Raw genomic sequence first — 12,700 nt, 5'->3', positions numbered from 1 at the left:
CAGGGGCTTGTGCTCGGTGCATTGCGTGTGACTTTTCTATCAGTGCTCTTGCACTTCCCTCAATGGAGTGATCTGTGCCTCTGGTGCGTGCCTCCCCGCCTAAAAATTTATGTTATAAATTACGAACAGTGCCGGTTATGATCAGAGTGAGCTGTGCAGGGGAACAGGTATGGCCTTTATCCACAGGGTCACTTACAGTGCACAACCAATCCAATAAGCATTAACAGCCAATACCTACTAGAAGTACACACCATTTCTCCATAATACTCAGGTGTGTGCGAAAGAGGAAGGGGTAGAGTGTCCAAGGGCCCCACCTCACGGGAAAGCTGGGAAGGACACAAAAATAGCCCTCAGAGGGGGGCCAGGTGACCCCCTCCTTTTCTTTTCTAATGCTGCAGATTTGCAGATCCACCCGCAATTTCACGGCAACATTGGGATTTTTTTTTTAACCCTCGGTGGGGTATGTAACACTTACAACGCAACTTTTACGTCGTAATGCTGTTACAACGCAGCTATTACAACGCAGGATCCATTATATCGGATGCCATTACAACGCATGGCATTACATAGCAGATGGTATTACAACGCATACCATTACATCGTAAGTATTGGTAAGTATATAATTTTTTTTATTTTATTTAATATTATATAATTGATTTAATTATTATTAATTATAAATAAAAATAAATAAAAATATTTATTTATGTTTTTAAATATTATAAATTAAATATATTAATTTAAGTAATTTTTTAAATAAGTATGAGTATAGGAGTATATGTTTTGGGGTACTGAGGTATATGTTTTGGGGTGTTTGGATATTTTTAGGTTTTAGGGCAGGGTTTGTGTTTTGGGGTACAGGGGTGTTTTTAGGTTTTAGGGCAGGGTTTGGGTTTTGGGGTACAGGGGTGTTTTTAGGTTTTAGGGCAGGGTTTGGGTTTTGGGGTACAGGGGTGTTTTTAGGTTTTAGGGCAGGGTTTGGGTTTTGGGGTACAGGGGTGTTTTTAGGTTTTAGGGCAGGGTTTGGGTTTTGGGGTACAGGGGTGTTTTTAGGTTTTAGGGCAGGGTTTGGGTTTTGGGGTACAGGGGTGTTTTTAGGTTTTAGGGCAGGGTTTGGGTTTTGGGGTACAGGGGTGTTTTTAGGTTTTAGGGTTGGGTTTGGGTTTTGGGGTACAGGGGTGTTTTGAGGTTTTAGGGCAGGGTTTGGGCTTTGGGGTACAGGGGTGTTTTTAGGTTTTAGGGCAGGGTTTGGGTTTTGGGGTACATGGGTGTTTTTAGGTTTTAGGGCAGGGTTTGGGTTTTGGGGTACAGGGGTGTTTTTAGGTTTTAGGGCAGGGTTTGGGTTTTGGGGTACAGGGGTGTTTTTATGTTTTAGGGCAGGGTTTGGGTTTTGGGGTACAGGGGTGTTTTTAGGTTTTAGGGCAGGGTTTGGGTTTTGGGGTACATGGGTGTTTTTAGGTTTTAGGGCAGGGTTTGGGTTTTGGGGTACAGGGGTGTTTTTAGGTTTTAGGGCAGGGTTTGGGTTTTGGGGTACAGGGGTGTTTTTAGGGTTCACGGGTAGGTTTGTGTTTTGGGTTAATTAAATTATATTTACCATTTGTAAATTAATTAAAATATATTTAATAAATTAATTTTTTTTTTACATTAATTACATTTTTAAATTAAATTAATTAAATAAAATACATTATTTCAATTAATTTAATGTAATTTCAATTATAAAAATATGTACATTAAGTTAATTTTATTATTTTAATTAAATTAAATTATTTCCATTTTTTATTAAAATTACATTTATTTAATAGATATTATTTTATTAAATTAAATTAATGGCTATTTTAAAATGTATTTTAATTAAATTAATTAAATTAAATTAATTAAATTAACTTAATAACATTTTTTTAAAAAAGGTATACTTACCTATACTTACGATGTAATGCCATGCGTTGTAATACCATCTGCTATGTAATGCCATGCGTTGTAATGGCATCCGATGTAATGGATCCTGCGTTGTAAAAATTCCGTTGTAACGGAATGCGTTGTAAAAATCCGCGTTGTACTGACACCAATCCCTCGGTGGGGTCCCTGTGAGACCTCTTCATCAGACCTGTGGGGTATTCCTGCCCCCGATTCTTTATTTTTAACGTTTTTTGTGGGACTTGGCTGAAGCCAAGAAGGCTGCCAACACTTCCTGGTTGAAGTGTTGCCAGTCAATCAGATTTCAGCATGAGGACTGTCAGATCCGCACCCCTAAATATACAAACTGAGATTTCGGTTAATATCTCAAAAAGTACTGAACTTATTTACACCAAATCACAAAAGATCTCTTTATGAACAAAGAGTTAGAGTTCTGCCAAATTTGTTGTTAATCCATCCAGTGGTTTGGGCTGTAGTCGTGTTCAAAATCACTTTGGGAATCAAAATGGGGAAAACATGTTTTGCACCCCGCCCCCCCACTACCCCTTTTCTCGGCCCGCTTAACGGATCACCCCAAAACTTTCAAGACACCAGCTGAAGTGAGCATAACGTTTTTGGGGAAGGTTTTGTGAGGATTCATCAACTGGCACCAAAGATATAGGCAAGTCAAAAACGCGCTTTATCTATGGAAACTAGGTCCTAACTATAACTACCTACTGGCAACCGCTAGAAGGTAATATATACTTGCATTATAAATATATATATATATAGATATATATTGTTTTGAGACATATCTTATGTTATATGAAACACTGTTTGGTTATATATACTTCTCATGATATTGATCGAAATACTACTGCTACCATAGGGAACATAGTCCTTCTGATACTACTTGTCCTGATTAACCGCAGCCGGTAGAGGGAGTACTGGCCGGACGGTGACGTGGGGAGGGGGAGGGGCAAGGTGGGGGGGGTAGTAATGTATGGATTACGGACTTTAACAGGTAAGTAAACATAAAAATAAATAAAACGAATTTCGTTGCGCACACTGGATCACATTTGGTGATGCAGTGCACTTAACGAAATTCGTTTTATATATTTATATGTTTACTTACCTGTTAAAGTCCGTAATCCATACATTATTACCCCCCACACTGCCCCTCCCCCTCCCCACGTCACCGCCCAGCCGGTACTCCCACTACTGGCCGCGGCTGGTCCTGATGGATCCCAGGGTTTACCTAGTGCTTTCAAATACACTAGAGAAATGGAGCACCATTTGACTGGTGTCAGAGAAGATCACAAGTGTCACAATTGCCGGCACACTGTGATGCCCATAGACATGTCACAGGAGGTAATAACCATGTTGCCTGATGCAACCTAATCATCAAGTCTACTTACTACATGTTAATTTTCAAGAAAGTGCACCTTGGGAAAGGGGAGCATGCCTCCACAAAACTCTGAAGCTTGTTCAAATTTTCTTGCTTGCATTTCGCAAGTACTGCCTCTAAGTTAGCCTACCCTTGAGCTAGTATAGCAATCTCGGAACTTGTCATTGTTATTGCATCTTGTGTCCTTGGGGGAATTCCAGTATCACCCCAGTATGCAAAGCTGTGCTGGGAGGTGTGCTGTCTAGCAATTCCTTTACTCTGGGTTCTGTTCTGTCCTCTTCATGACCACAACTCAAAATTTGGGGCACTGCTTTGAAAGTTTTATGACAATTGGGGATTGCTAACATTTGCAAAGACCTGTTCTGCATTATGGAGGCAAGAACCACTTTCTTCAAAAGAAAAGACTCCTTGAGGTCCTAAATGACCATTTGTTTTCACTTTTCCTCCTCCATGTTGCATGACGCTGGCTCTTTATATATTATATATCAAGATGAGATATAGCGTGTAAAGAGGCTGGTGTTCCCTTATGAGTGGACAGGGGCTTGCTATGTAAATACCAAAGTTCTCTGTTAGGGGGTAGTATGGTTGAGCAGCCTTAGGCTTATCACAGAGGAGTGCAAGACATCTGAAAATACATACAATCGTCAATAAATGAGACACACAACTCAAGAAGGAGATCCACACCAGTTTACAGAAATAGCAAGTATATTTCTATATGTTTAGGTACCAGAAGAAAATCGTTCAAGTAAGTACGTTTTTGAAGAGAAGTACTTTTCAGTTCAAAAAGTCAACAGTGCAATTTCTGAGTTCTGCAACGTTAACCTATGGGAGGAAAACCACATGTGGTTTACTAGTTCTTGTCAGCGACTTATGGGACCCTTCTTCAGAAGTTAAGGTGAGTAGTGGGCAAGGTCCAAGGAAGCACGAGCAGACACGACCAGGTGCACTAGGGTGGGCATGTGCAGAGGTGCAAAACAGCGTTGGGTGCCCAATGTTATCCAAAGGAGAGCAGTCAAAGTAGAAAGAGGCTGCAAGAGGGTACTGAGGGGCCTGTCCAGTGAAACCAACCAGTGGCTTTGGTCCTTGCATTGTTGGGGGATGTGGGGACAACTTTGGTCCTTTTCTCCTCTGCATGGGGAATCCAGGTGCAGAGGGTCTTTGGGGTGTTGGGGTTTCCCCATCCGGCAACACTTGCAGTTGAGGGGGTTTTCAACAGAGGCTGCAGGCGACGTTGGGAAGTTCACAAGGAGTCCCTCCACAGTGTACTCAGTACCTTGAGAGCTTGGGGACCACACCGATACAGTTGGCCCACTTTGGCATAGGCTGGCGGGCTCGGTGCAGTAGTGCTTGACAGCGTCGGAGTCCGAATGGTCCTTCTTTTGCTGTCTGCAGGATGCAGGGGACAATTCTGCTATTCCTCGGGAGGCCTTGGATCCTGGGTGAAGGCTCACAGGTCTCCCAGGCTTTGGTGACTCAGGAGCTGCAGAACAAGTCAGCTTTTCGTGCAATAGGCAAAGTCAGCAGGTAGGCCAGCAGGGTTGGCGCCAAGTCAGTTGCTGGGTCTTCTGTTCTAGCTATGCAACTCTTCCTGTCCATCTTCTCTCTGCAGGTCGTCAGGATCTGTTTCTCTGGTGCAAGGGGCTCTCCTAAATTCTGGATTGGGTGTTAAGGGAGTGTAGGGTAGTAGCCAATGGGTTACTGAGGGTCATTACACCCCCTATATGATCACTTCCTGGTGGAAGAAGGCATAACTCTGTCCCAGAATTCCTAAGTATTTCGTCACAAAGATGGCTACTTCTAAAAAGTCATGTCCACTTCAGTTTAGCCCACCTTTGGGGTGGTCCTAGTCTGGGGGTGGCACGCCTACCTGACTAACCTATCCAAGTGTAAAGGGGCACTGGACAAGTGGGCCGGCTTCCTCTCCAGTGAGGGTGAGCCAGATTCGCATTTCAAAGGTGGCAGCTCTTTGAAGCTTGCCGTCCTAGGAAGGCTAATCAGCAGATCATCCTGTGGGAAAGGGTGTGACACCCTCTTCCCAGACAGACTTTTGTTCTGGGTCTCCTGAGAGCAAAGGCTCTCACCCTAGGAGGTCAGAACAGTGTCACGGGTGGCAGGCTGGCAGAAACCAGAGAGGGAGCACACAAGAGGCTTGAATGTTTTGAGGAGGCACCTCTAAGGTGCCCTCTAGGTGCATATATTGGTAAATCCATCACTGGAATCAGTGTGGGTTTATTAATACAAGATGTCTGATACCAAACATCCCTAGCCATCATGTAGCTGGGTAACTCATTTTCACCACTGTCCAGAACATGTTTTAAAATGGCTTCCCTGGTCACTTGTACTGGCAGCAAAAGGGGCATATCTGCTCATGCAGGTATGCCCTCACATATAATATTCAGCACCCTCCCTTAGGGCTGTCAGGGCTACTGTAGGCGTGACATACAAATATTACATGCAGCATTTGGGGACATGGCACACAGGGATGTGTGACGTATTGTGTTTTCACTTTTGTCTGCACCAAGGCATGCAGCCTGCAATGGCAGCCTTGCATGGGCTTGGGGAGGGGTCCCTTAGGGTGGCACAATTCATGCTGCTGCCCTTAGGGTCCCTCTTTAGTACCTCAGGCCCTAGGTACCAGGGGTACCATTTACTAGGGACTTTCAGAGTGTGCTAAAGGTATTGCAATTGGAGGAAACAATTGAACATTTTTAGGGAAAGAACACTGGTTAGGAGGAAACCAGTACACTTTAGTCAAAGTTGCATCAAATACCAGGCAAACAAGCATTGGAAATGCAATAGGGCTCGCATTAGGAAAGTTTGAGCTATTGGTCTTATAAATTAATTTTTTTTTATTTATGTGTTATTTTTTAAAACAGCTAAATTAATAGCTTTGTCATTTACAATGCCAATAGTTCTAACTTTCGCAAACACCTATAGCATTTGTAATGCAACATGTTTTGTATTTACGTGACTTAGATGTATTGATATTACAAATAACAATGGCTTTTAATTTTTTTAAATAATTAATACTTAAATAATTTATTTAATTTGTAATGGCAATAGCTTAAACTTTTGTAAATAACTTTTGTGAAGATTATGTTCAGTGTTTTTTATTGTAAATCCAAGAACAGAAGTGAAATATTAACATCTTTTTGTGATTTGTAATAAAGCAAGAAAGCTTGAAAACCGCTTGAAACATTGAAAGAACATATTTGAACCAGTGAGGCTGTGGTTGCGCTGAGTGATGCTGTGGTTGCGCTGAGTGATGCTGTGGTTGCGCTGAGTGATGCTGTGGTTGCGCTGAGTGATGCTGTGGTTGCGCTGAGTGATGCTGTGGTTGCACTGAGTGGTGTGTGCATCGGTGGAGCTTAGTGGGTGCATTGGTGGAGCTGTGTGGTGGGTGCATTGGTGGAGCTTAGTTAGAGCATCGGTGGAGCTGTGTGGTGGGTGCATCGGTGGAGCCGTGTGGTGGGTGCCTCGGCGGAGCTGTGTGGTGGGTGCATCGGTGGAGCTGGGTGGTGGGTGCATTGGTGGAGCTGTGTGGTGGGTGCTTCGGTGGAGCTGTGTGGTGGGTGCCTCGGTGGAGCTGTGTGGTGGGTGCATCGGTGGAGCTGTGTGGTGGGTGCATCGGTGGAGCTGTGTGGTGGGTGCATCGGTGGAGCTGTGTCGGTGGAGCTGGGTGGTGGGTGCATCGCTGGAGCTGGGTGGTGGGTGCCTCGGTGGAGCTGTGTGGTGGGTGCATCGGTGGAGCTGTGTGGTGGGTGCCTTGGTGGAGCTGTATGGTGGGTGCCTCGGTGGAGCTGTGTGGTGGGTGCATCGGTGGAGCTGTGTGGTGGGTGCATCGGTGGAGCTGTGTCGGTGGAGCTGGGTGGTGGGTGCATCGGTGGAGCTGGGTGATGGGTGCATCGGTGGAGCTGTGTCGGTGGAGCTGTGTGGTGGCTGCATCGGTGGAGCTGTGTGGTGGGTGCATTGGTGGAGCTTAGTGGGTGCATCGGTGGAGCTGTGTGGTGGGTGCATCGGTGGAGCTGTGTGGTGGGTGCATCGGTGGAGCTGTGTGGTGGGTGCCTCGGCGGAGCTGTGTGGTGGGTGCATCGGTGGAGCTGGGTGGTGGGTGCATCGGTGAAGCTGTGTGGTGGGTGCTTCGGTGGAGCTGTGTGGTGGGTGCATCTGTGGAGCTGTGTGGTGGGTGCATCGGTGGAGCTGTGTGGTGGGTGCATCGGTGGAGCTGTGTGGTGGGTGCATCGGTGGAGCTGTGTGGTGGGTGCCTCGGTGGAGCTGTAGGGTAGGTGCCTCGGTAGAGCTGTATGGTGGGTGCCTCGGTGGAGATGTGTGGTGGGTGCATCGGTGGAGCTGGGTGGTGGGTGCCTTGGTGGAGCTGTATGGTGGGTGCCTTGGTGGAGCTGTGTGGTGGGTGCATCGGTGGAGCTGTGTCAGTGGAGGTGGGTGCATCGGTGGAGCTGGGTAGTGGGTGCATCGGTGGAGCTGTGTCGGTGGAGCTTTGTGGTGGCTGCATCGGTGGAGCTGTGTGGTGGGTGCATCGGTGGAGCTGTGTGGTGGGTCGTTCGGTGGAGCTGTGTGGTGGGTGCCTCGGTGGAGCTGTGTGCTGGGTGCATCGGTGGAGCTGTGTGGTGGGTGCATCGGTGGAGCTGTGTGGTGGGTGAATTGGCGGAGCTGTGTAGGTGGAGCTGTGTGGTGGGTGTATCGGTGGAGCTGTGTGGTGGGTGCATTGGTGGAGCTGTGTGGTGGGTGCATCGGTGGAGCTGTGCGGTGGGTGCCTTGGTGGAGCTCTGTGATGGGTGCATCGGTGAAGCTGTGTGGTGGGTGCATCGGTGGAGCTTAGTGGGTGCATTGGTGGAGCTGTGTGGTGGGTGCATTGGTGAAGCTTAGTTGGTGCATCGGTGGAGCTGTGTGGTGGGTGCATCGGTGGAGCTGTGTGGTGGGTGCATCAGTGGAGCTGTGTGGTGGGTGCATCAGTGGAGCTGTGTGTTGGGTGCATCGGTGGAGCTGTGTCATTGGAGCTGTGTGCTCGGTGCATCGGTGGAGCTGGGTGGTGGATGCATCGGTGGAGCTGTGTGGTGGGTGCATCGGTGGAGCTGTGTAGGTGGAGCTGTGTGGTGGGTGCATCGGTGGAGCTGTGTGGTGGGTGCCTCGGTGGAGCTGTATGGTGGGTGCATCGATGGAGCTGTGTGGTGGGTGCCTCGGTGGAGCTGTATGGTGGGTGCCTCGGTGGAGCTGTGTGGTGGGTGCATCAGTGGAGCTGGGTGGTGGGTGCCTTGGTGGAGCTGTATGGTGGGTGCCTCGGTGGAGCTGTGTAGGTGGAGCTGTGTGGTGGGTGCATCGGTGGAGCTGTGTGGTGGGTGCATTGGTGGAGCTCTGTGGTGGGTGCATTGGTGGAGCTGTGTGGTGGGTGCATCGGTGGAGCTGTGTGGTGGGTGCCTCGGTGGAGCTCTGTGATGGGTGCATCTGTGAAGCTGTGTGGTGGGTGCATCGGTGGAGCTTAGTGGGTGCATTGGTGGAGCTGTGTGGTGGGTGCATCGGTGGAGCTTAGTTGGAGCATCGGTGGAGCTGTGTGGTGGGTGCATCGGTGGAGCTGTGTGGTGGGTGCATCAGTGGAGCTGTGTGGTGGGTGCATCGGTGGAGCTGTGTCGTTGGAGCTGTGTGCTGGGTGCATCGGTGGAACTGGGTGGTGGGTGCATCGGTGCAGCTGTGTGGTGGGTGCATTGGTGGAGCTGTGTAGGTGGAGCTGTGTGGTGGGTGCATCTGTTGAGCTGTGTGGTGGGTGCATCTGTGGAGCTGTGTGGTGGGTGCCTCGGTGGAGCTGTGTGGTGGGTGCCTCGGTGGAGCTGTCTGGTGGGTGCCTCGGTGGAGCTGTGTGGTGGGTGCATCTGTGGAGCTGTATGATGGTGCCTCGGTGGAGCTGGATTCAATGGTCTTATTACGAGGAGGCCCTGGTGTCAGAACACTCATGTTGTAATAAAACAACGGATAGTGCATTATCTGGAGATGTATTTCAAATCAACTTCAAGAAATTTGTTTAGCAATATTAGAATCTGAGTGCTTACTCACTCAGCATCAGAGTGGTTAAACTGCTGACCATGGAACGACTAGTTTCGTTCCAATTGTGCAGTACGGTACAAATAAATCTGTTTCGTGGCGTTCATTCAATTTCTTCATGCATGTGGACATTCACCTGCAAACTTGACCGTACCTCGTTGTGTGCTTGTCGGCGAGTTTCCAACACTTGTCTTTTGGTAGGGAGTCACAAAATTTCGTCAAGAGGGGAAATTATTTACCGGCGGAGAATATAGACACTTTACATCATCTTGGGCCAGAGAAATTGTGATGTTGGGCACGAAAAGTTTCTGAAATGCACATTTTTCTTCGAAGCATTTAGGTTCTGAGGCACAATATTTATTTTCAGAAACTGGAGGAGGCCTCTTTGTTAAAAAGAAAAAAAAGTTTAACACGTTTGTCTTTACACCTGTACTTCCACCTATCAACGCTAGACGGTACTGTTGGCACAGTGAACACAGACATAAATTACAATATGCTGTTGATGAGTTTCCAGCAAAAGCTAATATGTCATTCTCAAATGTCTCGGTCTGAAAATGCTGTTGAATTAACTCAGCAATAAAACTGAAAAATGTAGAGGAAGACAGGATGATATCTGCCAATATCCATTTGTGGGATGATGTCAGATTGATACATTGTCGCCTGCGAAGATAAATTGGGCGACGGATTGGAGATGTGTCGGACACCTGTGGGGAAGCATCCCTTTCCAGTTCTCCATTCCATTTTGAATGATATATGTTGGTTTCTGATCACTTAAGATATATTGTGGTCAGATTCTTTAAAAGCAAAAATCAGGCCATAACAGACATAAAATTAGGACTACAGTTTTGCTGCAGTCGGATGGTACGGAATGACCTAATTGACAGCACCTACCGTCATGGAAAACTGACGTCGATGAGGAACAAAGGTATCAAAGTTAGCTTTTTGTGGGTACTTTCCAGGGGAAGATTAAGTGCAACGTAGAAACACGGTATCTGTGTCACTTATATTGTTTTTTTGATGACTGCTGCGAACTGGTCCTGCACGAGTTCCGGAGAAGAGTTGCTTCCTTTTGTGCTTAAATCTCCCCTCTTTGAAATGTGAGTCAAGTGGTGCATTTACCGAAACTTATCAGGACGGACTTTGAACGGCAAATCCTCTCAAGCCGTATTTTCCGTTTAAAATCCTCTCAAGCCGTATATTCCGTTTATCATGCATGGAAGTCTACAATCCCTAAATAAAACGCCTGTCTCTAATTTCTTTATACCTCAAAGAAACAAGTTAAACAAGTTTTAAAAGGAGACACGGCCTCCGGCCGTGAAAGTGAAAGTACGGCCGGCCGGCCGTGAATAATTAGGGGGTGAGAAATGCGCTGGGTGGGCTGCTTTTGATGTGGTAATGTGAGGCAGGCAGGCAGGCGGCTGGTGGCATTGTGCACGCGCTTTTTAGGGCTTGCGCTTGCGCAATCACCTAAAAAGGACATGCACTGCATGCAATCGCCAGTGGAATCGCCAGTGGTGGTTAACCTCTGGATAAGCCACATTAGAGCTTCGCCAGTTATGCGCATGCGAACAGCAGGCGAGCCCTAAAAACGGGGGGGGGGGGGGGATTATTAAGGCAACAACAGCCCAGCCCCCTACACATATCAATGTCATTATCAGCATCTGGCTCAATTGTGGTGCGTGAGTTCACCAGCAGGAAGCGCACTCTCAAAGGCCTAATACTAAGAAAGTCTAACCCAGTTTGCTTAGTTGTGGTAGTAGTGTCATTGGTAGCAGGGTTGTCGGTTGTACCAGTATCACAAACGACGGCTGTGCTTGTACCTCCACAGGAGTGGGGAAGTATTGGTGCATTTCTTTTAGATCATGTGGCTGACAAATAGTTAGTGAAAAGTTTCCTGGTGAGTACACTGTGTCACTGGTCATTGGAAACAAAGTATTCCTATTTGGGTTGTCAATTCTCCTTGAAATATAAAGGTTTAACAGTCAAGGTTTATATATAGTTTATCTATACTACTATAATAAAGGAAGAACTTTCAGCCTTTGAGGCGGGTAAACTCGGGAACCACAGCGCCAATCCACACACCCGATATACCGTTGGAATCGTCAGGGTGTGTAGATGGTTATAGGCTATATAAATTTTTTAAAAAAACGTTATTTAAAAAATTTACAGTAAAAAAAAAAGTTGTCCCTCCGAAGTAGCGCAGGCCACGACGTGCGTGCTCACGTCAAGAGCGCGGGGAGGAGCGGCGTCCAGGAGCGCGACGAGGAGCGGCCGACATGGCCCGGGGGAGGAGCGGTGACGTGAGGAGCAGCGGACAGGCCAGCGGCGGTGCAAGCAGCAGACAGGCTGGAGGAGCGGTGGCTGAGGTAAGGGAGCGGCGGACATGGCGCGGGGGAGGAGCGGTGACGTGAGGAGCAGCGGACAGGCCAGCGGCGGTGCGAGCAGCGGACAGGCGGGAGGAGCGGTGGCTGAGGTTAGGGGACCCATCTCGGGGCAGGCGGGTGACGGGCCGGGCGGGGGCCCGGGCTGCTGGACAATGTCGGGGCGGGCGGGGGTCGGGGAAGCCTGTTGCTCCCGGACAAGGACGGGACGGGCTGCTAGTACAAATATAAAGGGGAAAAAGGAGGAATATTAATATCCAACTAGGTAAAAATGCTTAGTCCAAATGTAGAACATATAACAGTGCCCAGAACAGACAACCAATGTGTAAGTTACCTTACTAATCATAAGGAGGATGCTACTAGTCAAATATATATATCAAACAGTGCAAGAAATCCCCATTTTCAAAAAAATACATCAGAGAGGATGAGGAATTGATAACAGGACACACCTCCTAAAAATATACATTATAAATGTGTGTGAACACCTCACTTAAATCAGCACCAAGTCGGCAAGGGTCAGTTTGATCAATATGACCCCCTGTGTATTCATTATCAATGTTCAAAGAATGACGATTAAAAGTATTTGATGGTATTTCTCTATTTATGAAAGACATTTTCATAGAAAACAATGTTTTGTATCACTTAGTTATAAACAGCTGATAAAAAAAGATAACAACTCAACACCTGGAAGAAACCTGGTAGTAGACACAGCCCTTACTCATTAGTTTCTTCATTGTTAAAGCTAAACAGACAAGCAAGCAGTGAACCAACACCTACCTCTTCTATGGGAACTTCTCCATTCCTGTCTTTATCAATTTCTTCAAAAAGATTTTCAGGTACTTCTTCATTCCATATAAACATGTATCCTTCTGGTAGACCGGGTATAAGCTCCAGCAGCTCGATATCGAAAACCAAGACAGCACTTCCCGGCACTTCTCCCTCTGTAACACAATTGTTGAAATACAGA

General features: G+C 47.1%; 1 protein-coding gene across 1 annotated transcript in view; it reads right to left on the bottom strand.

Annotated features, from left to right (window-relative positions):
- The window catches only part of FKBP9 (FKBP prolyl isomerase 9), a 181,343-nt gene that overhangs the window by 18,589 nt on the left and 150,054 nt on the right, over positions 1–12,700 (bottom strand). Inside the window, exon 9 of the mRNA XM_086964801.1 lies at positions 12,511–12,674. Coding sequence (XP_086820927.1) covers positions 12,511–12,674 — 164 coding nt within the window. The remainder of the gene's footprint in view (positions 1–12,510; positions 12,675–12,700) is intronic.

This window comes from Lissotriton vulgaris, chromosome 4_1 (genome assembly GCF_964263255.1).
Source record: "Lissotriton vulgaris chromosome 4_1, aLisVul1.2, whole genome shotgun sequence".
In the NCBI taxonomy this organism is placed as follows: domain Eukaryota; kingdom Metazoa; phylum Chordata; class Amphibia; order Caudata; family Salamandridae; genus Lissotriton; species Lissotriton vulgaris.
This window is presented reverse-complemented; position numbering and strand designations above follow the sequence as displayed.